The sequence below is a fragment of the Lathamus discolor genome, chromosome 5, assembly GCF_037157495.1.
Source record: "Lathamus discolor isolate bLatDis1 chromosome 5, bLatDis1.hap1, whole genome shotgun sequence".
Classification (NCBI taxonomy): domain Eukaryota; kingdom Metazoa; phylum Chordata; class Aves; order Psittaciformes; family Psittacidae; genus Lathamus; species Lathamus discolor.
In genome coordinates, this window is record NC_088888.1 from 6,901,662 (window position 1) to 6,926,011 (window position 24,350).

At 47.4% G+C, this 24,350-nt stretch overlaps 1 protein-coding gene across 7 annotated transcripts in view; it reads right to left on the minus strand.

The window, feature by feature from the left end:
• Window positions 1–24,350, minus strand: part of SYNDIG1 (synapse differentiation inducing 1) — a 59,434-nt gene that overhangs the window by 31,973 nt on the left and 3,111 nt on the right. For 6 of the 7 annotated variants that reach the window (XR_010612822.1, XR_010612823.1, XR_010612821.1 and 3 more), the window contains exons 2-3: window positions 17,224–17,793; window positions 8,732–8,869 (exon numbers count right to left, since the gene is read on the minus strand). Coding sequence is in view for 4 of the 7 variants with exons in the window: in XM_065679583.1 (XP_065535655.1) it covers window positions 8,732–8,869; window positions 17,224–17,703 (618 nt within the window). In the remaining 3 variants the exon portion in view is untranslated. The remainder of the gene's footprint in view (window positions 1–8,731; window positions 8,870–17,223; window positions 17,794–24,350) is intronic. The other variant, XM_065679585.1, reaches the window with a different exon arrangement.

Here is a 24,350-nt window from a genome sequence, read left to right on the forward strand (position 1 = left end):
AAGTCATTACTCGTGAGCATGCAGTGCCCAGCTGCAGGTAGGTCTTAGTCTCTTCCTTTTCAGCTGATTCTTGTCATTCATCCCCAGATGAATATATGAAACCTTTTACTCTTTCCTGCTGCTGGGAAGTCAGACAACTCAATGAGGAGTTACAGTTGTCTGGCAAGGCACTTTTGCATGCCTAGATCACTATACTCAAGTCTTCACTTCAAAGTGTTTTCTGCAGCCCATTTGAAAGAGATATGTAGATTATAATCAGAAATGATCAGTTCAGTTTGCTGCGCATCCAAACCAAGTAGTAATTCAGCATCCCTCGCCAGAACAGCTGCTGGGAGATAGCAAGCTGTATATTCAAGATTACAATATAGCCCTGGGCCTCTGGTACATGATGTTAATCTCTTAGAGGAAGAAAAAAATACCCGAGTCTTCTGCAGACTGATGAAAGGTTAACCTTAAGCCTTTGCTGTTGAAAACATCCATTCACTTACTACTGCATACATTAAACTTCACATGCTTGCCTCCTTTTGCTTGCTTTTGTTTTGTAAAAGGGTGCATGCTACAGTGCCAGATGAAAGAAAGCTCTATTTATGAACAGCACCCAAAGAACACTCCAGACACACACTCTGTTCTCCTTGCCACAAGAGAATTCAAGGGAGATCATTTACCACCCTGGATGTGAAGAGTGTTGTAATGTCACCAGGCTCCTGAGGCAGCATCTAAAGCTTTTTGGCTTTTCTCACAACTGAAGCAGACACTGGGATGGGCAGAATGGGGGAACCATGTTCCATTCCCTTCTGCAATGGGTCTCTGGCTTTCTCATGCCTCTTTCAGCTGGGCGACCTACTAGGGGGGTTCAAAATTGTGTCCCCTGCTTCTGCCTCTGGACTGGGATCAGCATCACTGGGTGATTTTGTGAGTACTACGGACACACCAAGCTTATGGCAGGCGTGCGTGCAACCTGTTGAAGGGGCATTATTCTACACTGAAACAATCCTTGCTGTCTCATGAGCCTGCGAAATAGTGAGCCAATAGATGAGCAACAAAAAGTAACAGCAGGGTGAAAAGAGGATGCCAGGAAGGAATAATGTTTTGTACACTTGGAGAATGACTATATCGATATGTGTCTGGGCTCTGGCTGGCTCAGCATGAATGTCAAGCACAGAACAGTTCATGTGCAAAGCTATTGCGCAGGATGTTCTTGCTAATAAAAGAGACCTCCTCACCTCCTCAAACATTTTGAGTTGGTTTCTTTTGTGTCCCAAAATTTCCTTATAATTAAACACCTGCATAATGAATTTAACTCTCCTGGGAATGTTATTTGCCAGCTACCTTTCCAATTATTTAAAATTAGCTTAAGGGCTAAAGCAATCAGGCCACTCATTAATCTAATCCCTTTTTGTAGCTGTAGTTTGTGATTTGGAAATGTGACCACAAGATCAGAAGGACAAAGAGCAGTGAAGAGGAATCTATGCAAGACACTTATAAAGATCCCTGGCCCAAGACCTCACCTACAGTGTACTGAAATTAGCAGCTGCTGAAACCCAGCTCACTGCAAATGGACATTTTCTTGTGTACAAACACCTCTCTTCTCAGGAGACATCTGCCATGAAGGGAAAAGTTGGTGTCAGCAAAGTTCACCCACACTCAAACCAGTGGCTGGGAGCCAGCTCCCACCTGGAAAGCAGAGAATCAGAGGTGCTGGCAGTTAATAAACCCTGCTTCATAGAGTCAGTCACAGAATGGTTTGGGTTGGAAGGGACCTTAAAGCTCAGCCAGTTCCAACCCCTGCCATGGGCAGGGACACCTTCCACTAGACAAGGATGCTCCAAGCTCCATCCAATCTGGCCTTGAACACTGCCAGGGATGGGGCAGCCACAGCTTCTCTGGGCACCCTGTGCCAGGGCCTCAGCACCCTCACAGGGAAGAATTTCTTCCTAATGTCTCATCTCAATCTCCCCTCTGTCAGGATAAAGCCATTCCCCCTTGTCCTGTCACTACCACTTCAGCTTTAGCATCACCATCACCATCTGAAGCAGACCCTGGGGAACTAAAGGATCACGAGACATCCTCTGCCACTTCATCCAGGACTCGGATTTCCCTCCCCTCTGAAAGGAGCATAAGTTGCAAACCCTGAATGTACTGAACCATGTGATGAGCTTTTTGCAAAGCCAAGAGATGTCACCCAAATATCCCTAACCAGGGGCCAGGGACATCCATTTCAGAGCTGCTCTTCCAAGAACAAGAAACCCAGCCCTCTCACACAGCAACATATGTTCCTGGCTATCTCAGCAGGTAGTTTCTCTCCTTGCCACGGCTGAGAACAACAGCCATGTTATTTTACGCTGGCACAGGCTGTACTGTTCAGTATTCACTATCATCCTCTGCCTGGCTGATTTGCTATCTCTGCCTGCCCTGTGGGCTCTCCTGACCTGGGGCATTATCCTCTGAGCATTTGCCTTTCACTCTGAACCTGCACAGAGACACTTGGTGTCACTTGATGCCTGCCCCCCACAGAGTTGTCCTGGTTAGGACAGCGGCTATCATAACAATTTATTTACTCCCCTTAGCTGCAACCATCCCCCCCATGAACAAGCCAACTTGTGAGCCACAGTGGCAGCAAAAGCCCCTTGCAGCACTCATGAAATATTACATTTAATCCTTCGTAACAGGGGGAGCCTCAAACCTGCCTTTCTTCATGCAAGACCTACCTGGAAGAGTAAGCTGGCCCTACCCTTCCCACCCTGTGCTCATACCACACTGTGCTCCCAAATTAATTCTGGCCATCACAGCCTCTCTCCCACTCTTAGTTTCTCCGTCCAACACTGCGTATTTCCCTCTCTCGATGCCCTCCTTGGAAAGTGTGAGCGATCCTCAGTCTCACTGCTGAGCCTAGCTACTGGAGTGAGCCACAATGCACTGATGTGTGTGTGCATATATATATATGTGTGCATATCCATTTGTGTCTAGATAGGTAGATAGATAGGTAGATAGATAGATAGGAGGATAGATAGATAGATAGATATTCTCACTAGTGGACCTCCATCCTGCTTAGACAGAGAGGAGCAGGATGAGGCTGCTGGTGCTGTCTGCATTTGTTGAGTGCTCTGAGTGTCTTTCGGTGGTTTGTATGGGCAGTCATGTACCCATACAAATACATGGTGTATATGTGTGCTTTGTGTGTGTATGCCTGCAGCGAATGCACCTCCAGCCTTGCTGCTGGTTGGACCTGCAGGCATGGAGCAGCAGCAGCTTCACCCCTCCTTGGGCTTCTGTATTTTCCTCTAACAGACTCTACGTCTATGTCTAATGAACACGCATGCATGGCCAGGGTAGCACCAGTTGTGTCTAGGATGCCTGGGCCACATGCAGGCAGCCCCTGCCACAGTCTTTGAGTGCACAAAGCAGACAAGGGGTAAAAGCCATTAGCTGGAAGTAAACAGCACAGGCGAAACCCTTCCAACTGAGGCTCCAGTATAGATGCAAGTCAAAGCACAAGAAACGTCTGTCTGAAGCGCCATATGTAAGTATAAGACAGCTGTCTTGTGGCAGCTAAAATTATGGTGTCATTCGATGATCCTGAAGTGCTTCTCCTTGCAAGAACTGTGTTTCAGCAGGAGTGCACACATACGCGCTCATACAGAGACAGTTTGCAAGCAGAACTGTATGAGCAGTTTGCAAGCAATGTTCACCCCACGTTTCCTCATCGAAAACCTTGTTCTCAATGGTTTCAATCTCTTGCCAAACTTCAGGCCTGCAATCTAACATGTTAGACACAGCTATTCCTGTGTTTGCAAACGTGGCTGGAAGAACTCAGCTCTTTCTTAAGGTGATCACTCAGGAAAAGTACCAGAGCATACAGCTCATCCCAGTGAGAAGCTAAGTCGTGGGACACAAGGGTCTGAGAGCCACATAGCACCTAGGGGCAAAGTCATGTCAGTGTGGACTGGGTCAGCATTGCTTATGGGACCTGGCCCTTTGTGTGAGCCCCTGGCTTAATTCCCTCCTCAGTAAGACAGATTGGCAAAGCCAGATCTTCCAACACAAGTGAGTGGAGGGGGAGTGATTCCCATCAGCTGAAGAGCTGGCATGTCGAGAAATCACAGAGTTCTATGAGTCGGAAGAGTCCTTAAAGATCATTTAGTTCCAACCCCCCTGCAATAATAAATACTAACTACAGAATCCTCATTCACCAGCTATTAAGACTGAAGCAGGTTCAGAAGAGCCCGAAAGTCATGGTGTCTGCCATCTGCCTTACAACTACACGAGGGACGCAGCCTGGTGAGTGGTGGCCCTTGCAGGGGGTTCTCATGCAAGGACAGTGGCCATACTGTCACCCCTTGGTCACCTCAGCAAGACACTAGCACAGAGCTCTGCTGGGATGATTTCTGCCACAAAAGCCCTTAGCAGCTCCGTATGAGCAGGAACTCATTCTGACTTATTTTGACTCATTCCTGACCCAAGAGGATTTAATTGTCTGGAGGTTTTATTCATCACTTTTACAGCTCAAGGGCTGTAAAGCTTCATCAGAAGGCTGCCTGCATGTGCCTGCACTCACAAGCACACACAAAGCTGAAGAACTCAGAGATCTGCTTTTCAAGGGATCAGCAGAGCCAACTCAAAGCTCTGCATGACTGGCAGCAGAGACAGGGCTGGGTAGCCCTTGAACACCTCCAGTACCCTACATCCAAGCTGTGTGACCCAAAGTGACAGCCCAGCTTCAACTCAGGGATTATGTGATTGGTATCCTGGGCCAAGATATCAAAAAAAAAAAGGACTTTTTCATGTTATACTTAAGGAGGTTAAAGCTCATCTTCTTTTGACAGCCGGCTCTTTTGTACAAGCGCTACTTAATCCAACAAAGGATGCGGTGCTGAAAAATCAACAACCTCTCTGGAAAATGCAAAAGCCCACTGTCTGTTTTGCCAGCGTCACTTCAGCAGTGCTGAGCAGCACTCCCTGCAAGTGTACAGTTCAGCCTGTTACTGTGCATAAAACAAGTAAAGAAAAATACTCCAGGCTTTTGGGTTTGTCTGTGCCTTTTCATCTTGGGTACAAAGGGATTCAGCGTCACCGGTACAAGCATAGGCTCATGGTTGTGGATGTCAACTTCTTTATAAGCTATGACATTCTGTTTTCTGACAGAGAAAAGTGGGGCAGAGAGGAAAAACAAAACAGGGTGGGCTGGTAAAGCATGGAAAGGTCTTAGCAGTGCCAGCAGGCAGTCTGGTTGAATGTGGCACATCACACTGCCATCCATGTTTTTCCCTGTTGAGATGGGGACTATGAGACACATTTCTAATGAATAATAGAAAGCACTTGGCTGTTATTTTCCTGTCCTTTTCAGTAGTGGCTAGATGTCAAAATCTGATGAAGAAATGCAAAGAAAGAGAAATACATTCATGTATGCGGAGCACATAATCTCTGGTCTCTGATAAAGGTTAAGCTCATACTGTCTCCTCCCTCACAGCGGGGGGACAAACATTATTTCTCTCTTCTCCCCAGTGACCACTGGAACATGTCAAAATACAGATTTTTCAAAGCCTCTCTCTGAAAACTGGAGAGAAAGGCTCCAAACGTTCCATAAGTTATCATGAAGAAACACAGGCTCCTCCTCTGCCTGGTCATCTATGCCTCACATCGGGATGGAAACCAAAGAAAATCCTTTCACCAGTTTCTTTAAAGCCAATCCAAGCAATGGCATTTGGAGTTGTGCCCACTCCAGCAACCCATGGGATGTGGCAATAATTACAGAGCTATGCATCCTTCAATCATGGTATGAAGGAGGTAATTATGGCATGAAGTAAGAACAGCAAATGGTGAAATGCTTGCTCTTGTGCACTTGGACTCCGATCTGCCCCTGGCAAAACTCACATGCAGCTGGGAATGAAAGTGGGTTTGGAGGCTATTTGAGCTCCTACACATGCTGAGAAGTGTCCAGTGGGATTTTTCAGGTGTATTTCTGTGCCAGCTGGACACAACTCCATGAAGGTTGCATGGAATGATAGAATCTTAGACTGGTTTGGGTTGGAAGGGACCTTAAAGCCCATCCAGTTCCAACCCCTGCCATGGGGGGAACACCTTCCACTAGAGCAGGTTACTTCAAGCCCCATCCAACCTGGCCTTGAACACTGCCAGGGATGGGGCAGCCACAGCTTCTCTGGGCACCCTGTGCCAGGGCCTCAGCACCCTCACAGGGAAGAATTTCTGCCTAATGTCTCATCTCAATCTCCCCTCTGTCAAGTTAACAAAGTTAAAGAAATGAAACTTGGGATCAGAAGTTCACGAGGCGATGCGCTGCTCCTGAAAATTGGATATCCCAATGGAAAGGAACTGGTTTTGCTTTTACAGAGTGCATTTCTGAATCCACTGCTCCTCCCTGCTGACTCAGCTGATGCACATCTTTTCCACCATGCACGCAGACCCTGCACAGCTGCATCTTAGAACCCTAGAATCAGCTGTGTTGGAAAAGACCTTTACAGTCATCAAGTCCGGCCCTTCCTCCAGCATTGCCAAGTCCACCACTAACCCACATCACTGAGGGCTATAGAAGGTTTTGGCCTTAATTTTGGTTTCGTTTTTTCCACTGGAAAATGCCAATTTTTTGGGGTTTTGCAGAGCCAGTTTCAGTGAAGGCTTGTGGATTCTCAGGGTTGTGATAGAAGTGCTGGAGGGGATGCAGGCAGGGAAGGACAGACCGATGTGCCCATGCTGGACCGGGATGAGCAGGGACTTGACCATCTTTCTGCAAAAGATTTGGGAAATGAGTTCTCAGTTCATTCAGCTGTTGTGGACAGAGCTAAGACAAAAGACTGGAGCAAAGGAGAACTCGGGTGGTAGCACTATCATCATCATCAGTTTTTAGAGGGGAGAGTGAAAAGATTTCTACATCGAACCCAAAGCAATAATCAGAAATCAAAACTGCTCAGAAACAGTCCTTCCTCCTGGCTGGATTTAGCCACCGCTTGTCCGAGTGCATCCAAGGGGTTAACTAACAAAGGTTAATTTATTATCTCTCAACCTATTAAGAGCAAAGCACTTTGCTGACAGCTCCTACCTTTAGGGAGCCACATTCAGTTCTCCATCAGGCCCTTGCAACCCTAATGATTCTGTGATCATGCTAAAACAAACAACACCCAAGTTTCCATTTTCCAGTGCCTATATCCTCCAGCACAATACTGTTATCTTTCCCTGCCTACACATGGCCTTTTCCACTTTCCCTATGCTTCTGTTTTGTGGATTCATGCTGGCCCCTGGAATCAGTTCACAGTTAATGTGGACGCTCTGTCCTCCATACACTGGTTCTCAGCACCATTAGTTTCTCAGCCATACTGCTGTGAAGTACTTAATTACGTTGTTCATTTTGCGTTTATTGGACTGTGCTGTGCTTCCCCTGCATTTCTTAAAGTACCCCCCAGGCCTCCTGAAGGAACGCTACCACAGGACACGAAGGAGCACACTGTTCTCTCCAGCACAGAGCAAACACACTGCTAATGGTGTATTCTAATGGTGACAAACTCTCAGCCCTTCCTTGGCGGCAGCACTGGTGCAAACCCCTGCCTAGTCCATGTGTGTGAAGAGACATGGCCATGATGGTTTACTTTCCACTCTCATCGTCATCGGACAAATCCCTCGACCCAAGCTGGAGAAATCAATAGCACTCAAACAAGGAAACCTGTTATTTTCCACTGGACAAACTTTAGTTGTCTCAGAAGCTTCCATGTTCCATGCAGACACTTCATTCAAAACAAGAAATAGTGGTGCTCTGCCTTAGATATTGGAGACTAGTATTCTTCATATCTGAAGTGCTGGCTCTCTGACAAAGAGCCAAAGGTAGTTGATGTTTAGAGCAGACAGGTTAGAAAGACGGGAGAAAGGGTGAACGATTTCAGTGCTGTGGAGTACAGACTGTAGTTGGCAATAGACATTTCTATCACCAGTAGATAGAAATATAAGTGAATGTTCCCTTGCAGTCACTGATGGGACTTCCAGTGTGACTCCTTTTCTGTCACATTGCATTATCTGCCATTCTGGGAAACTCAATAATTACTCTGCAGGCACTTCTGAAGACACACTTGTCGGAACAAATGATGGGGCAAGACTTGATGGCTAGTTAGGCACTGGCTGGAAACCTGCATGCCCACCTCATGAAGGAAACAAACCAAACCAAACCACTGTCACTTCTCTGGTAAAAATATTCCCATATTAAACATGGACGAGAAGAACAGGCTGAGCAATTTTACAGGGGGAAAGGAAATGGTTCCTGGAAAGTAAATTAGTTTCTGCAGAACAAAAATTACTTTTCTGCCCCTGGAAGGATATTACGTGGTTTGCTCTTCCAGATGAGCAGTTCAGGAACCAATAGATTGGTTTCCCCAATAGGAAATCCAAGTGTTTGAGATAGCAAAGGTGTTTTACACTCAAAAGTCATGTCCACAGAAAATCCACAGCTAGAGACCACACAACCTGACATGGAACCTGACCATCATCAACTAAACCCTAAAATATTTTGTAGATTCCTCCCTCAGCAAAGTATCTCACAAGACAACCACCACTATCAGAGGGACATACCAAAGTGAGGAACATACTACCCTCTTTAAATACCTCCCATGGCCCCAGAGAAAGGATGTCTTGCCCCACATTTGGGGTTTGGTGAACTTCCTTTGCTGGTGCACAGTGATGCCAACTCCCTGGATACAAAACTCTGAGTTACCAGGAGATGTTTGAGCATTACCTCATGAGACAGATAAAAGGCAGCAATCCCCAATGGCCAGAAGCAGCAGAGCATGGAGAACACAGTGAGGCCGAGATGGTCTCTGGGTGGCATCATCAGGAAATTGTCTTCACTTTCGGTGTCACTTGAGTAATCGCTCTGGAATAGCAAGGGAGAGAGAAATAGAGAGGTGCTGGTTAGTGGCATCATGATCACTCTTGTGCCATGGACCAAGGCTGTGATCATCTCCCCGGTCACACCAGGGCAATTCCTCAACATCAAGACAGGTCTCACCAACTGTGTCACAGGCTCCACCACCACTGAATGAACTTGATGTGTTCTCTCTCTTACAACACAATGCCAAATCCTGAGCTTACTGGATAGATCTTCCCTATCCAGAAACCTTTATGACTTTGGGAACCTTTTGACAATTTGGCTGCATCATTGGCTGCCTTCACTTTGTTCTTGAGTCTGGAAGAGCTGCACCTTAACACAAGGAAGCTGTGGCTGCCCCATCCCTGGCAGTGTTCAAGGCCAGGTTGGACACAGGGGCTTGGAGCAACCTGCTCTAGTGGAAGGTGTCCCTGCCCGTGGCAGGGGGCTGGAACTGGGTGAGCTTTAAGGTCCCTTCCAACCCAAACCAGTCTGGGATTCCATGACACCAGAGGAGCTGGACATTAGAGGGTCCTCTGAGAAATCAGAATTACTTTCACCAGTTACAGTCAGTCTGGGTTAGATAACCAATCACCAATATGGTCCTTTCATGTTGAACAGTCTCTTTATGGATTTACATGGAACTTTTCACAATTACATCCAGATATCACTAACCTGTCTGAAAGCTTTTCACTCCAGCAGAAGTTACGGAATAGCATAGCTGATGGACTTACAAGGTTTTAGTGGTGAGCAAGACTAAACAGGCAAACCTTTACTTAATGTTAAGTTAGATGAGTTTAAGCAATCTGAAATACCAAACTATTAGGTTTTACTTTTTAGTGGTGTACCTCCAATGCATCCCCCAACCAAACAACAAGCAATCAAAAGAGAACCTGTGTAACCATTCAAAAGAATACCCAGCAAACAGCATCCATTTCCTGGCTGAGATATTCTGTTCATTGCTAGAGCAAAGACCCCTCAGAGTTACTCTCCTGACAAATCGCAGTTACTCCAGGCTTTTTACTGAGCTGGTAAAAACACAGTGTAGTTCTCCTAGAACAGAGCTCCTCTAACCTGTCAACCAGACAACACCACTATCTCCATGATGCTAGACAACTCTGAAGAAGAAACAAGGCAAAATACATCCAGATGAAGCTGCATTCATGTAAGTGACAAGAGACAGGAGCAGTGTCATGGGGTTGTAAGAAACTGCAGCAGCAGCTGAGGGTACCTTCAGGATGTGGAGGGATTTGCCCCTTTTCAGACATGACATCTGGCTCCAGCAGATTCCACTGCAATTGCACAACACACAATATGTACAGAAGGCAGCTCCTTTCCACGCCAAGTCAGGCTCTGACTTGGAGACACATCTTTGTGCTGCAACGGGAAGGATGTAACCTCGGGTAGGTGCACAGTCCTCCCGCTGGCCAGGTGAGCTGTGCTCTCTGCGGCCCATGCAATGTGCCGCTGTGAGAACACCTTCCTGTGCCCATGGCCACGCAGCAGGCATGACATCTCTAAATTACTGAGCACGCAGCAGGGATTTCCTGCTTCCAATGGATCCTTTGTAGCAAAAGATGTCTTAATTACAGCCACAACCCTCCTCATCCTCCCTGACTACTGCTACACATCCCTCACCAACACGACTGAAGCTCAGCTGAGAAGACATCACAAGATAAAGCAATCTCTGCCTCAGTTTACCCCAAAGCCTTTTCATGTCTGTGACAAGGAAGAGGTGACCTTAGGAGTGCAGGCATGACTGGAGCTGCCAGGAGATCAAGGTCTTCTCCCCAGAGCATAAACTGTTGCAGAAAGCACACAGCACCCTGCCCAGATGGATGCGGATTACAGTGAATGACAAAGAAAACAAGCAGCTCTTTCCTTTCCTTTTCATTTTCCCTTTCCCACCAGGTCCCATCCCTCCTATTCTCCCAGGTAATGTGGGAAAAGGACCTGAAGACAATGGCCTGTCTCCCCAGAGGTCTAGGTGACACCATCAGAGGTTTCAGGCTTTCACTGCATGACCCAGCTGGAGCAGCCCCACACAAGACCTTTGACTGTGTTATTTACACACGTTTTTACACGGTGCACATCTCTGCACACCTAAAATGCGTTAGACACAGGTGGTGTGGGCAGGACATAAACTGCATTTCTGCAGGAACTGTCGATGTGACAAAGGATGAAGAGGAGAAATGAGCCTCCCTGCTCCCAGAGGGCACGGGATTTTGCAGCAGCTGGCATTTGGGTGCTAGACAATTCAACAGGAAATTTTGACCTCTGTATTCAAGGGGGCTGCATCTGATGCTTCACAAATGACCTGAGCAAGAAGTCAGCCTTGAACATAACCAGAAACGTGGCCACCCTGGAGACTGGTAGAATAAAGCTCAAACATCGATGGATTTTAGTCCAGGAATTTCACTGGGTCCTCCAGCTGATAGCAATGCTTCCTCAGCAAATGAGTATAGAATAGAGGAGAGAAGAGGGTATTTAATATGGGATACTGGATCATGTAGACACCCCATTCCAGAAAGAACCATGGCTTGGGAGCAGGAATGACCTGGCACAGAGCAAGGCTGTCTGTACACAGTGCTGAACGTAGGGTGTGCGCTTTGGGCTGTATTTCACGAGAAGGACCGCTAGAGCAGAGTGTTCAGTGAAGAGCAAGTTGAAGACAAACCCCCTCTGTGATGCACCACAGGAGGAACAAACGTGATCCATGGAGAGGAAAGGTATATCCTGAATCCAGGTCTGGTACCACCATTTCCCATGTTGGAGAAATCAGGAATCAGAAGGCAAGTACATGCATCATGCCACAGAGAAGTCTTCTACCCGAGAAGAAAGAAGAGAAGCCGACCTCACTTCTAAGATAAATTTAAGATGCAATTTCACCACAGTCTGTAAGTGCCTGCATGAGTAGATAATTTCTGATCAGAGACAGCTCTTTCATTTGGCAGGAAAGCAGCACAAACCCCAGTGGCTGAAAGCAGAAGAGATGAAGAGCAGGCACAAGGTGCAGATTTCTAATAGAGATGGCGATGAACACTTTTCTGCAGCTGTAATGGATTTTCTATTACACGAAGCCCTTTCTTAAATCGAGGCTAGCAATCCCTAGAAGCTACGTGCTTTACCTCAACCCAGACATGATGAGTGCACAGAGGTTCTGCAGACAGCCTCCTGTGGGCTGCCTGTGACATACCAGAGGCTGGATTTGGTGGTCACATTGTCTCTTACAGTATTAAAACGCCAAGCACGCTGGAGAAGTCAGACAACAAGGTCTGCTGTGAACCACCGCTGCCAGTAACCTTTGATAGATATTCAGGAAACAGCCCTCTTGGTATTACTCCCTTTTTCCTTCAAAGCAACCAATTCAGCAACACGCACAAGCTGCACACAAAACTAATTTCTGGTCAGGCCCTGTGGGATCTGCTTCAAATCCAGATGGTCCAGCAGTCTGATTGGGACAGACCAGCGCACGATGCGACTGTAAGATAATATGTGCTCTGTTTCCCTCCACTAAATGCCTGTTTCAGTAATGCAGTTAAACATGATGACCCTGCTCTGAACAGCACTCTGCGTCCCTTTACTCTTACTGCAAGCAGTGTGAGTTCACTGAAATGCAGCAGACATTGAAGGCAGCAAGCTGGGTTGGAGGTCTCCCACCAAGGGCTGCTGCTTACCTCTGCTCTGCCTCAACAGGCTGAGTAGGTGTGCAGCATCTGGCTGATGCTTGTTGAAGAGGCCATGTGTCTAAAACCTGTTGCTATACAGAACCCCAGACTGGTTTGGGTTGAAGGGACCTTAAACCTCACCCAGCTCCAACCCCCTCCTATGCACAGGGACACCTTCCACTGGACCAGGTTGCTCTGAGCTCCGTCCAACCTGGCCTTGAACACTGCCCGGGATGGGGCAGCCACAGCTTCTCTGGGCACCCTGTGCCAGGGCCTCACCACCCTCACAGGGAAGAATTTCTTCCTAATGTCTCATCTCAGTCTCCCCTCTGTCGGGTTAAAGCCATTCCCCCTTGTCCTGTCCCTAAACGCCCTTGCAAAAAGTCCTTCTCCGTTCTTCGTCCTGGTGATGTATTCTTTATTAATTCTATTTTCCCTATTTGTTTATTTCTTTTTTACTATTTTGAGTTTTGCAGTTGCTCCCTTTCAGTTTCAAAGGTCTTTAAGTGATGCATTATCCACTAACCCTGACCTGGTCCAGCTCCTCCTGTTTCCCCAGCTCCCAGCCTGAATTGCCCTGTCAGTTGAGCAGCCAGCCTTGCAGAATGGGCTCACAGAGGTCTCTCCTTGTTTGGAAAGCTTTCCATATATAACCTTGCAAAACCAAAATGTACCAGGGGCAAAAAAAAAAAAAACCCTGGATACAACTATTCAAGCCTGTTCTTCCTCCTGTCTCCTGGATATGAACATCTGCCTTGGGTTGTTTTCCTGACACCCACAGCTGGTCTGCCTATAGCCCAGGGACTGCACTGCATAGCATCAGTCTGAAAGATCAGGGAAGTGCTGATGGGAAAGGGAATCACTCTGGGCCCCAGCTGATATTAACAGGATTCATAGGAGGGCACTTGGAGACTGCTGAAGGTGACTTCCCAGCCATTGCTCCCTTCACCTAGAGCTGGTTAATAAAGGTTAATATCCCTTGGCAGGACTCAGTATCTCCAGACTCCAGTGGCTTCTCCTTTAAGGGAGAAAGATAAATCAAGCACAAATGAAGTGTAATCACTCTCATAACCTCTTAATAATGTATCTGTGCAGAAATCCAGGGACGTAAAGTGTGTGTGTCCTATGGGGTCAGACCAATGGCCCATTGAGCCCCGTGCTTTGCCTCTGGCAGCAGCAGCAGGACATGAGATAAACCTGGCCATTTTGCAGTCCATCCCTTGCACTCCCTCAGCGCCCACCGCTGCTGTGTAAGAGGTATGCTGTGTTCTGCTGAGCGTGTCCCATGGGAGAAAAGAAACTAAAATTATGTTCCCAGATCCACAACACATCCCTAGGTGTGCCATGGCACTGGGTGCCCAGAGAAGCTGTGGCTGCCCCATCCCTGGCAGTGTTCAAGGTCAGGTTGGATGGGGCTTGGAGCAACCTGGTCTAGTGGAAGGTGTCCCTGCCTGTGGCAAGGGGTTGGAACTGGGTGAGCTTAAAGGTCTCTTCCAACCCAAGCCATCCTATGATGATTCCATGATTTACTGCACCGTTTTCTTCAGTTCCCAACGAGCAGAATGGAGAAGATACTGTTTTCCCATCTGCAATGACCAGTGAATTCTTTAGTGTAAGGTGTAAGACCCTGATGGGAAATGGCCATACAAGCAAGTACCTAAAGCATGCAAGACCTGCACTAGCCTGCCTTTTTGCCCACGCTGCAGAGCTCTCTGGAAAGGGAACCCCACCATGCTCAGGTCCCCAAGGGAATGTCCAAACATGTTTTCTGGATACCTGCTCTCAGGGATTGCTGAAGCTACAGGAGCTTGGGTCTTATCAGCACAATGAGGGACAATCCAAGCCTGTGCAAACTGGAAACATCAGGAGAAAGCAGGTATGTTGTGGGGCTCAACATGCATAAACACCTCCAGGGCCCCCTCTTCATGTTGTGGAAGACACATGACCAGGAGGTGCTTGGGAACACTGAGAAGAGGGGTTAGATGGAAGAGGACATGGCTTAGGAGCCACCTTCTCTCTTTGCATTTTCATGCTCATGTCCCAGGGATGAGTTTCACAGCAGCATCCAGCAATTTGTACGGGAATAGAAGAAGGCAGGTTTAATTTGAAAGCACTATGTTTCCTTTCTTCTTTCACTCCCCAGAACATTCTATTTATTTCATTTTCAGAAACTGTTTCAGACATACATCGCTAGGAAAAAAAGAAAAGGTTTTAAGAGAGTGCTCAGATGTATTCTTTTATGCTCACATATGAATAATTCAATTTGCTGCCATCAATAGCTTGGGTTTCTCTAAATAAGCCATCTATCTAGGGGCTAGGAGGAAAACTAGCAGGAGCGTAATATGACAAATGATGTTTCTGGATAAAAGATGGCAATGCATTTACACATGAACTCTAACAGGAGGGTATTGCAGCTGGTAACTCACGTAATATTTCATTGCCACCACATTTGACAAGTTGTCTGCCCATTCATTTTGGTGTAAAGAACTCATAAGATATATATAAGCATTCCAGAGATACCCAAATAGGAAATCATTAGATTTCAGGGCTGGGCACCAAAGAGAGAAGTTTAAAGCTTTGACAGAAAGCACAGCCTTCTGTGCCCAGGCCTGGTAATTGCTGGAGCAAAGTGGGGCTGTTAATGCTAATGAGAGATGTGTCTGAAACCTTTTTCCCTCCAGACAATTATGATTTTCTCAGGCAGAATAACATTGCACCAGGACCTGAGGAGCGCTGCTATTACAAACCAAATTAAACATGAACAAGTTGCAGCGATGTGCAGGACCCTTGCTTCGGATCACAGCATCCCAGACTGGTTTGGGTTAGAAGGGAACTGAAAGCCCATCCAGTTCCAACCCCTGCCATGGGGGGAACACCTTCCACTAGAGCAGGTTACTTCAAGCCCTATCCAACCTGGCCTTGAACACTGCCAGGGATGGGGCAGCCACAGCTTCTCTGGGCACACTGTGCCAGGGCCTCAGCACCCTCACAGGGAAGAATTCCTTCCTAATGTCTCATCTCAATCTCCCTCTGTCAGGTTAAAGCCATTCCCCCTTGTCCTGTCCCTGCAGACCCTTGTCAAAAGCCCCTCTTCAGCTTTCTTGTTGGCCACTGCAGTACCACTTTGAAGAGACACCCAGATCAAGTGCCCTACAGTGCAAAGGCACCTGAAAAAAATCCCACCAAGAAAAGGGAAAGGTTTTTGACACAAGATATATTTTTCCTTTGTCCTGCTTACTTTTCCAGCCCTTTTTAGCCTATTCTGCAACATCTGGCTAAAGACGGTCTTGCTGGGTTTGGATTGACAAGAGGGAGACGTATTATTTTTTGCTGCCTAAATGTGAGGCTGGATGTGTCAATAACACCATTAGGCAATTCCTGCTGCAGTCACTTGCATCACTACCGCATGAGAGGAACTAGGGCAAAAAGGCAGCAACTCGGGATTTTGTTTTGATTAAGAAAACGAGGCTTCCCACAGCCAATTTTGAAGTGCTGTAGAAGGGTGTGATTTGAGCAAACACCCTTCACATGCCTCTGGGAGGAACTTTTTGTCTCCCTGCGGAGGCACTGAATGCTGTATTACTGGCACACGCTGGGAAAAACACCTCTCTCTTCCTGCCTTATGAATACAGGGGGGGAAAGAGAATAAAGGAGAAGTCAGGCTCTTGTTGGGTTGCCCCTGTGCATGAACACAGGCAAGACACTGGTATTACAGGAGGTGAAAATGGAAGTTTTAGGACTTGTTATATCTCAATGGAGAAAAACCCAGCAGCAGAGACACACCAGCAAATAGTATCCTGATCTCAACCTGCCCATTCCAGCTGAAGCTATGGCTTTGCTCCATGTAGCCACATGGTCTCTGCTAGGTTAGGAGTCTGTTACCAACACTGAGTGAAGCAGCATGATGCACACCCTCCATTCCCACATACACAAATCTGTGCCGTACTTGGGCAGCTGGTTTCTGCCAAATCCAAACAGATTTCTTTGGAAGTAAAAACAATGCAACATTTAAGAAAGCATGAAGTTGGTTTCCATAGTCTGCCCCATTTGGGGAACAAAATGTGTCTTACTTTACTGTGAGCAATCAATGATGCACAGGAGCCTAAAAGAAACATTGCATTTGGGATCTAATGAAGTGTTTCACTCCATCAGCAAATAAAATCTTTTATCTCAGAGATATGGGATTCATTGCAGCTTGAAAGCCAAAGACTTCTGATTTTGTGTTCATTCACAGACAGAAGTGTTTCATATTTGATCCATAATGCAAAACAATCTGCTTATGCCTAGCTCAAAGCAGGAGAAAGTAAGAGACTATTATGTTGGAATGCTAAGACAAGCTCTATGTATGCGGATGGATGCTCCCGGCCCCAACCTTACACAGCATTTAAGCACATGGGTCATCTTCAGTTTCTGATCAGCCCATTCAGAGACAGGAGGGAAATGCTGGTCTCCATCAGGACCAGTGGGAATTTTGCCATTAGTATCCATAAAGTTGGAATTTACCCAACAAGCAAAGATGAGTGACCGCTCACTGTCCTGTCTGGAGGAGACGGTGATAGAGCTGCTCCCATGCAGACCGGCTTCCAAAGCAGCTAATCCCATGCAGACCAGCTCTTGGGAGCTGCACACTTAACCCCAAACATGTCCTCCTCCCTCCCCAGCCTTCCCCACGTATCCTAAATGACATCTGACCTCTAGCTCCTGGAAATCCTCCTCTTCCTCCACATCATAGGAGAGGGTGTGAATCTTGATGTCATCTGCTGAGAGGTCGATGAACTTGCTGTCCGTGTACTCCAGGCTGTCTTTGGTGGGAGAGCGGTCCTCGATGAAGGTAGTTTCACAGCACTCCGAGCTGATGCTCTCGCCCCATGAGCGCAGCACGTTCTCTGAGTAGAGGATGATGTTGGGCCGGTAGTGAGACTCCACTGTCTGCTGCAGCATGTTGGGGTCCAGGAGCTGCTGCACAGGGTCATTCCTGCTATTCTCCAGGCAGCCCGGAGAGGAAAGACTGCCTGCTCGGTGGCTCTGGTACTGCGGGGTCGGGTACACGGAGACCAGCCCATCTCGGCTCTCTGCCACCAAGTTCCTTGTGTTAATTAAACCATTCCTTTTCCCGGCTTCAGTGATCTTATTGTGCATTAGCACACTGTTCTGCTCCACCAAGCCATCCATAATGGGAGGTGTCCGAGGGAGTAGGACGAGTGGCCTTTATTTTCTTGTACCTTAGAGACAGGTCACACTGGGGCAGTGGCTCCCATTTTCCTGAGGAAGAAAGGAAACAGGTATGAAGGTGAGGACAAAGGCAATGAATAATGTATCAAGGCACCCAAATCAGCTTGTCTTCTGTATCACTTCAAGAGGTAATGAGTGGAGACTCAATAGCAGCCTTTCAATATCTGAAGGGGGCCTACAAGGATGTCAGAGAGGGAATCCTCATCAGGGACTGTCGTGATAGGACAAAGGGGAATGGCTTTAACCTGACAGAGGGGAGATTGAGATGAGACATTAGGAAGAAGTTCTTCCCTGTGAGGGTGCTGAGGCGCTGGCACAGGGTGCCCAGAGAAGCTGTGGCTGCCCCATCCCTGGCAGTGTTCAAGGCCAGGTTGGATGGGGCTCGGTTCCCCCTGAGCTGGCTTGAAAAATGTTCAGGGCTCCCATGGGACACCAACCATCCACCCCACTTGAAGCCAGAGAGATTTGGCATGGTCCTGGAATGCCTCAGGAGATAGGAGGGAGCTGGCGGTGTCGCTCAGTCCTGCCATGGATCTAAGCATCCATTTGGCTGGTGGGTACCTGCCATGCATTTAAACCAGCCTTGTAAACCAATCTTACAGATTCTGAGTGACACTTTTCCCTTAGGATGGAGGAAAAAAACCATCCAAAATGAGGCAAAGACAAGACAGGGACCATCCCTGCTACACAGAGCTCCTCCAGCAATAAGGCAATGCATTGCTCAAGACATCCTCTCCGGAGTCCCGCATAGCAGTGCAGCTTGCATGCCTTGGGGAAGGTCAGCAGAGAGAGATGCGGATGGCAGCAAGCAATCAAGGAAAATTGCTTAACCCTACAGTCATTCCTGCCTGTAGCTGGCTGTAGTTACCTTACCAAAGTCTGACCCGATGTTCTTGGCTCTGCAAGTGTATTTCTTAATGGTAAAGAGCTGGTGAGACTCTCATGCCACTTCATTGTAACATCTTAACAGGAGAAAAAAAGGAAATAAAATAAGGTGGCATTGATTTTTCCTTTCCAGGTGAAATTCCCAAGTGGCTGGCCATTAGGTTTAAATCAATAGCACCTTGATTGCCAGTGCATTCTGATGCATAGCTCTAACAAGGTCAATTGCTGTCTAGGGAAACTGAGAAACTGTTGAGGTACCCAGAAATCCTTCATCAATATAAAGGCAGGATTAAGAGCGTTGTCAGCTGCAAATGAAATTTCACGTCCTCAGGGATAAAAGAGAACCTCCCCTGGGATTTTCTCTTCTCAGCCACTGGCTAAAGGGAGTTACATCAGATTTCCAAGGCCTTTGTAACCAGCTGCTACCTTGGTGCTGGTGGGAGAATTAGACTCAAAGGCTGGACTCCATTTCACCCACTGCAGACACCCAAAGGTGCTTCTTGGGGGAAATTAATTGCAAGGTGAGCAGGACTGGTGGGCTCAGTTTCTCTCTGGAGCAACAAAACCCGTGTGATATACAGTGTGGGGGTTCTCAGCTTAGTACCCACCTTCAGATGAGTGAAGCCAGGTAAAATGAATCCCCTGTGTTCAGATGGAGGACAATGGAATGTGGCCATGAGTGATGCTCAGGGATGAAAGGTAGCAAGTGCTTATGCAGTGGCTCAGAGCCTGTATCCTGCCTTCAGGGACTCCTCGGAGGTGGATTCAGCCACCATCCTTTCAGCAAGGGCTCCCACTGACCTGACCCAAGCCAGGTTCACAGGCCTGCATAAAGATTGCTCCAGTTTCCAGGTCAAACTGCAGCCCAAAGGATAGAGCAGGTAACCTCCCATAGACCACCTGGGGGAACTGGAGGATGCCTTCCCTGCAGGGAGCCAACGCTCAAAGCCCAAAGAGCCACTCTCATTACCTTGGACAGCAGTGAGGTTTCAGAATGATGCCGACAGGAAAATGAAACTCATCAAAGACCTTTAAATAAGCGATCTGCTCAGTCCGCTCCGAGATGCAGGGTTAATTTAGTGGGTTTGAGTCAGGTTTCGTTTGTCCTTGCACAGTTTGAGTTTTTCCCCATAAACCACTCACTAGTACCCAGGCTGACCAGAAATAACTCTGCCTTTCAGACTCGAGGCTGGAACCAGAAGGGAAAACCAAATTCAAGCTACTGACAAATATATCAGACTTCACTCTAGTTTCTGCCTTGGGATTAGACATTTATACCCAGGTCTCTGGCATTCAAAGTGAAGCCATTAGTTACTATAACCTTCCTTCTTTCCAGTTTCTTGCATTTCTTTTCCCTCTCTCTTTCTTATTTTAATAAGAAGTTACAACCAGTGCCAAGATACTCAGTCTGCAATGCTGTGCTTTATTAAGCTATCACTTGTGCTACAGCAGAGCCCAGCTACAGTAGCTGCAGTAAGAGCTACGCTCTGCTGGGTGCTCTGCAGCCTCCTGCTATGATGACAGGGGCTGACAAACTAATTAAGCAAAGGGTGTGAGGCAGGTAAATGCAAGCTGGAGAGAGGGCAAGGAGTGAACAGCTGAACACTGCTCCCCAGCCCGACAAGCACCAGAAGCCAGCTTTGCTACTGCCTTCCATCCCCAAACTCCTTTGCTCTCCTATGGCCTGGCAGGATGCTGTAGTCCTCCTGCCTCCATGGGGCTCTCCCCTTTACACAGCTCTTGCACAGCCTCAGGGTGCTTCAGCCTCTTGCAGACCCCTGCCAGGTACCAGAAGTCCTGTATGAACAAGCAATTCAGTTACCTCTGAAATACCATGCTACAGCTGAAACACCCCAGCCCTTCCTTCGTGACAGAGCAGGACATTCATCCAGACAGACCAAACATCACCAGGTTTATTGGTAGGGAAACTTGGATACGATGGCAAGCTGTGGTGAGGCTGAAGGCAGGGTCCCCATCCACTACCAAGGCTTATGGACGTACCCACTGCCTTTCCCTGCAGTTCTCGCAGAGCATCAGCCAGGAGAAAGGGCTCAAAGAGCTCATGTGTCTCTGCATGGGATCCTGGATATAAGCAGAAATCTTCTCCCCATGAAGACAGTCAAGCATTGGAAAAGATTCCCCAGGAAGGCTGTGCATGCTCCATCCCTGGAGGTTTTTAAGACCCAACTGGATGAAGCTCTGGGCAACCTGGTGTGACCTCATAGTTAACCCTGTTTTGACCATGAGACTGGACTAGAAAATGCATGAGGTTCCTTCAGCTTGAGTTACGATCCTATGATCCAGCTCCCTCTGCTCCAAAGTGATTCCCACTGTCTTCCATGTTCCCAAAAAGACATTTGCTGCTCCCACATCCTTCTGCCAACCCCTCAGCGAGTCAAAACCTAGCACAGCATGGCCAGAAGGGACCACAACCACCCTTTGCAGGGCTGTGCCATCAGCAGGAACTGGAGCAGCCTCACAAATCCCAGATACACTGGTCTTGGGGCTGGTTCCCCCACTGCCACACACAGAAAGCAGAAGGGAGAAAGCCTCTTGAAGAGCAGACAAGCCAAATGGTGAGAGCCGCAGCCTGATAAAGGGTTGAAGGATGCAGGTTTCCTGGTGCAAGCTTTCAGTTGTAAGGGAGTTTTAAATGCATAATGCAATTAACTTCATCACAGTTTCCAAACATCTAGAAATTGCAACAACACATATGGACCTTTTAATTGAGAGAAACCTTCATGCAATGCATCGGTTTGGAGAGCTGATTACAAAGTGAAATATTTAAGGGGGGGGAGGAATCCCTTTCCCACTCGTATTTTTCTTCCTTGTTTTAGCTGGGCTCATTAAAGTGGTTTTGGTTTAAGAGAACATTGCTATTTCAGCAGCTGAAATTCCTTTTGACCTATTAAGTAAACTACAGGGAGTTTGGTAAGGCAATGCAACTAGCTCACACTGGGAGAATTAGGAATGCATGCATTAGTGATAGCTAAACGTTTACTTGCTAAGAGTGGAAGGAAGAAGACCTCCATGCAATTTTAGTATTATCAACATGCAGCAAATCCACTGTGAGATGTGGGCCTGTCCTACCCTGAAAGGAGGGACTCAAGAGTGCAGTGAAGTGGCCAAGGTCACATCAGACACAGTAGCAGAGATGGAAATAAAATCCAGGTCTCCTGATTGCCTGTCCAGAGGTGTATTTAAATGTGGAAACAATTACCATATGCATATTAGTTCTGTCTGAATAATTGATTGCTTGATTCAGTAGCTGAACCAAAGAATGGGGGAGGAGAAAGGAGGAATTACCTTGTGTTGACTTAAAACATTATCCCTGCAACAAAATATTTCCTTTTGAGCAGATGGAAGCGTCTCGCCTGAGCCAAAATTAAATGTAGAGTTTCATATATTTATTTTTAATTGAACAAACTGGGGCTTAGTTCAATTTTCCTCAAGTTGCCTCCAAGGAAAACCTGACACGTTCTGGCTTTTCTAGCAGTCCTCCTTCCCGACTGTTCCGAGAGCCTCAACTCTTGGTTGAGTTCAGTCCAAATTCACAACTTCTATCATCTGATGACAAAACTGCGCTTTCCAGGTCATAAATAACTGCCCTAACAAGAGCTGACTCTCATGTAAATAGCCCTAACTGCATTTCCACATCAGCAGTGCCTTTTGAGCCTGACACACTCTCTCTTGGCTGCAGATATAGACCCTCCACTCTGAGCCTGGCTATCCAGTAGCACATGCAGCACAGGATGTCACTGCATCAGCTTGTATCTCTGGTTCAGCACTGTGGTTCAGAGGGTCCCTAATACCACAGAACAGGACCATTTGAGAACCCCAAATGTATTCAGCCTCATCATACCCCTCTGAGCCCCACCTCCATTGCAGACTGGGGAGATGGAGTTATGAGCAGTGATTCTTGCTTTAAAAAGACCTATCTTTCCTAACAGAAGGCTAAGGTGACCTTCATTCTCCCTTCATCCATCCCAGAAAGCTGTTCCGTAAAACTCTCTTTATTATGTCCAGCACATTAAAACTAACCTTCGGGAGATAATAAAGAGAGAGACACATAATGAAGTAGCTCAGGTCACTACCTTCAGCAGCATGGTCAGGCTGAAGGCCCTTTTGCCAGCTGGAGGAGCAGAAAACTGTGCTGCCTTTCACTTTTGAAGCAAGCGAATACAGCTGTGCTCTGGGGTGTATAACTGCAGCCTTAATCGCTGAGTGTCTTCATGAGAAAAACTTCTTCCTAAGTGAGCTCCCCAGTCTTCTCAGTCCCTATGCCACAGCATCAGGATTAGTTGGCGAGGGTCAATCTAGATTTAAGGATTTGGGAAAGACTAAGTTACCACCAAACCCCTCTGCCTAGTTTTAGTATTGCAACAGAATTATCATTCTCCAGCTTAGTAGAAGCTACCTGATGCTCTGCCCTGTACGAGTCTGCAGCAAGCCAAAGTCCCTCCTGCACACAGCAGAGCATCTAAATGAACCCTGAGATGCTCACCCACGAATATCAACATTACAGCATCACCCAGGCCTCTTGGTCTGCCTGCAATAACTCCAGTGCTTCTCTTTAACACAAAATCCCTGTTTAACTGTGCCTTTAGCCAGGCTGGCCCACAGCTAGCGGCACCCAGATGTGGCTCTAGGGCTAAACTCGGGTCTCATTCCTGATGGGCAGCCAAGCACCCTCACAACCCAGTTCTTGCGTACACCCAGCTCATCTGCCTCTACTCGCACTCCCATGGCACATGTGAAAAGCAAAGCAGGACAACATGCCAGCCTCACACTTGTGCTGCCTGTAACACACAAATACTGTGCTCTAGGATGGGATTTGAGGTGTTCCTGAATCAGAAGTGGGAAATAAAGAGAGGACAGAACAGGAGCAGAGCGTGGTGGTGCTGGCTTGGTGCAAAATGAAGGTTCCCATTACCTCCTGCCCCGAGCAAAGCACCCCGGGGCTGGCAGTCACTTTGCTAGAAGAAGGCTTCTGTAATAGTGTGAAATTGCCAGTGCCAGTTTATCAGGGCGAGGATGATTTGATTAAGCAGCCACTGCTGGGGCAATAAAATCAGCCTTGGTTCATCAGGCTCCAGAAGAATTGCAGAGCCAGGAATACACTGTGGGACACAAGCTTTACGGGGTGATTCAGATGTAGCCAGACTGGTAGCTGGAGGCAGACAGGGCAGGCAGGGAAACACTGAAAAGTAGCGTCAGTGGGTGTAGGTTGACCTTTACAGACCTGTTTTAATCCCATACTCATCCTTCCCTGCAGAAATCAGAGCTGAAATGAATAATGGGGCCCTTTAGACTTGGGGCATTACCAGAGCCTGAAGAAAAATCCCATAACCCCCTCCCTCTGGGAGGAGAACAACCGTGGGACCAAGGAGATTTCTATATGGGAGGCACAGGCATCTGGCTGGCTGCAGATCAGCTCACCATTGCCTCCACGCTCTTGCAAGCCACGTGCAGTGGGGAGAAGGGATATGGTTTTGTTGCAGAGAGCACACGAATAGGAGCTGGAAGGCTTTAATTATGCCATGATTGTCTTCCAAGCAAATTATCCATTTGCAAGCTCCATTTCAGAGCTCTTCATTCTCCCTGGGGTTTTTTAAGGGGTCCAAGCCCTCAACTCAAGCACATAAACCCCATTAAAGCACTGCTCGAATGATGCCAACTTGATGTGAACCATCAGTTCATGC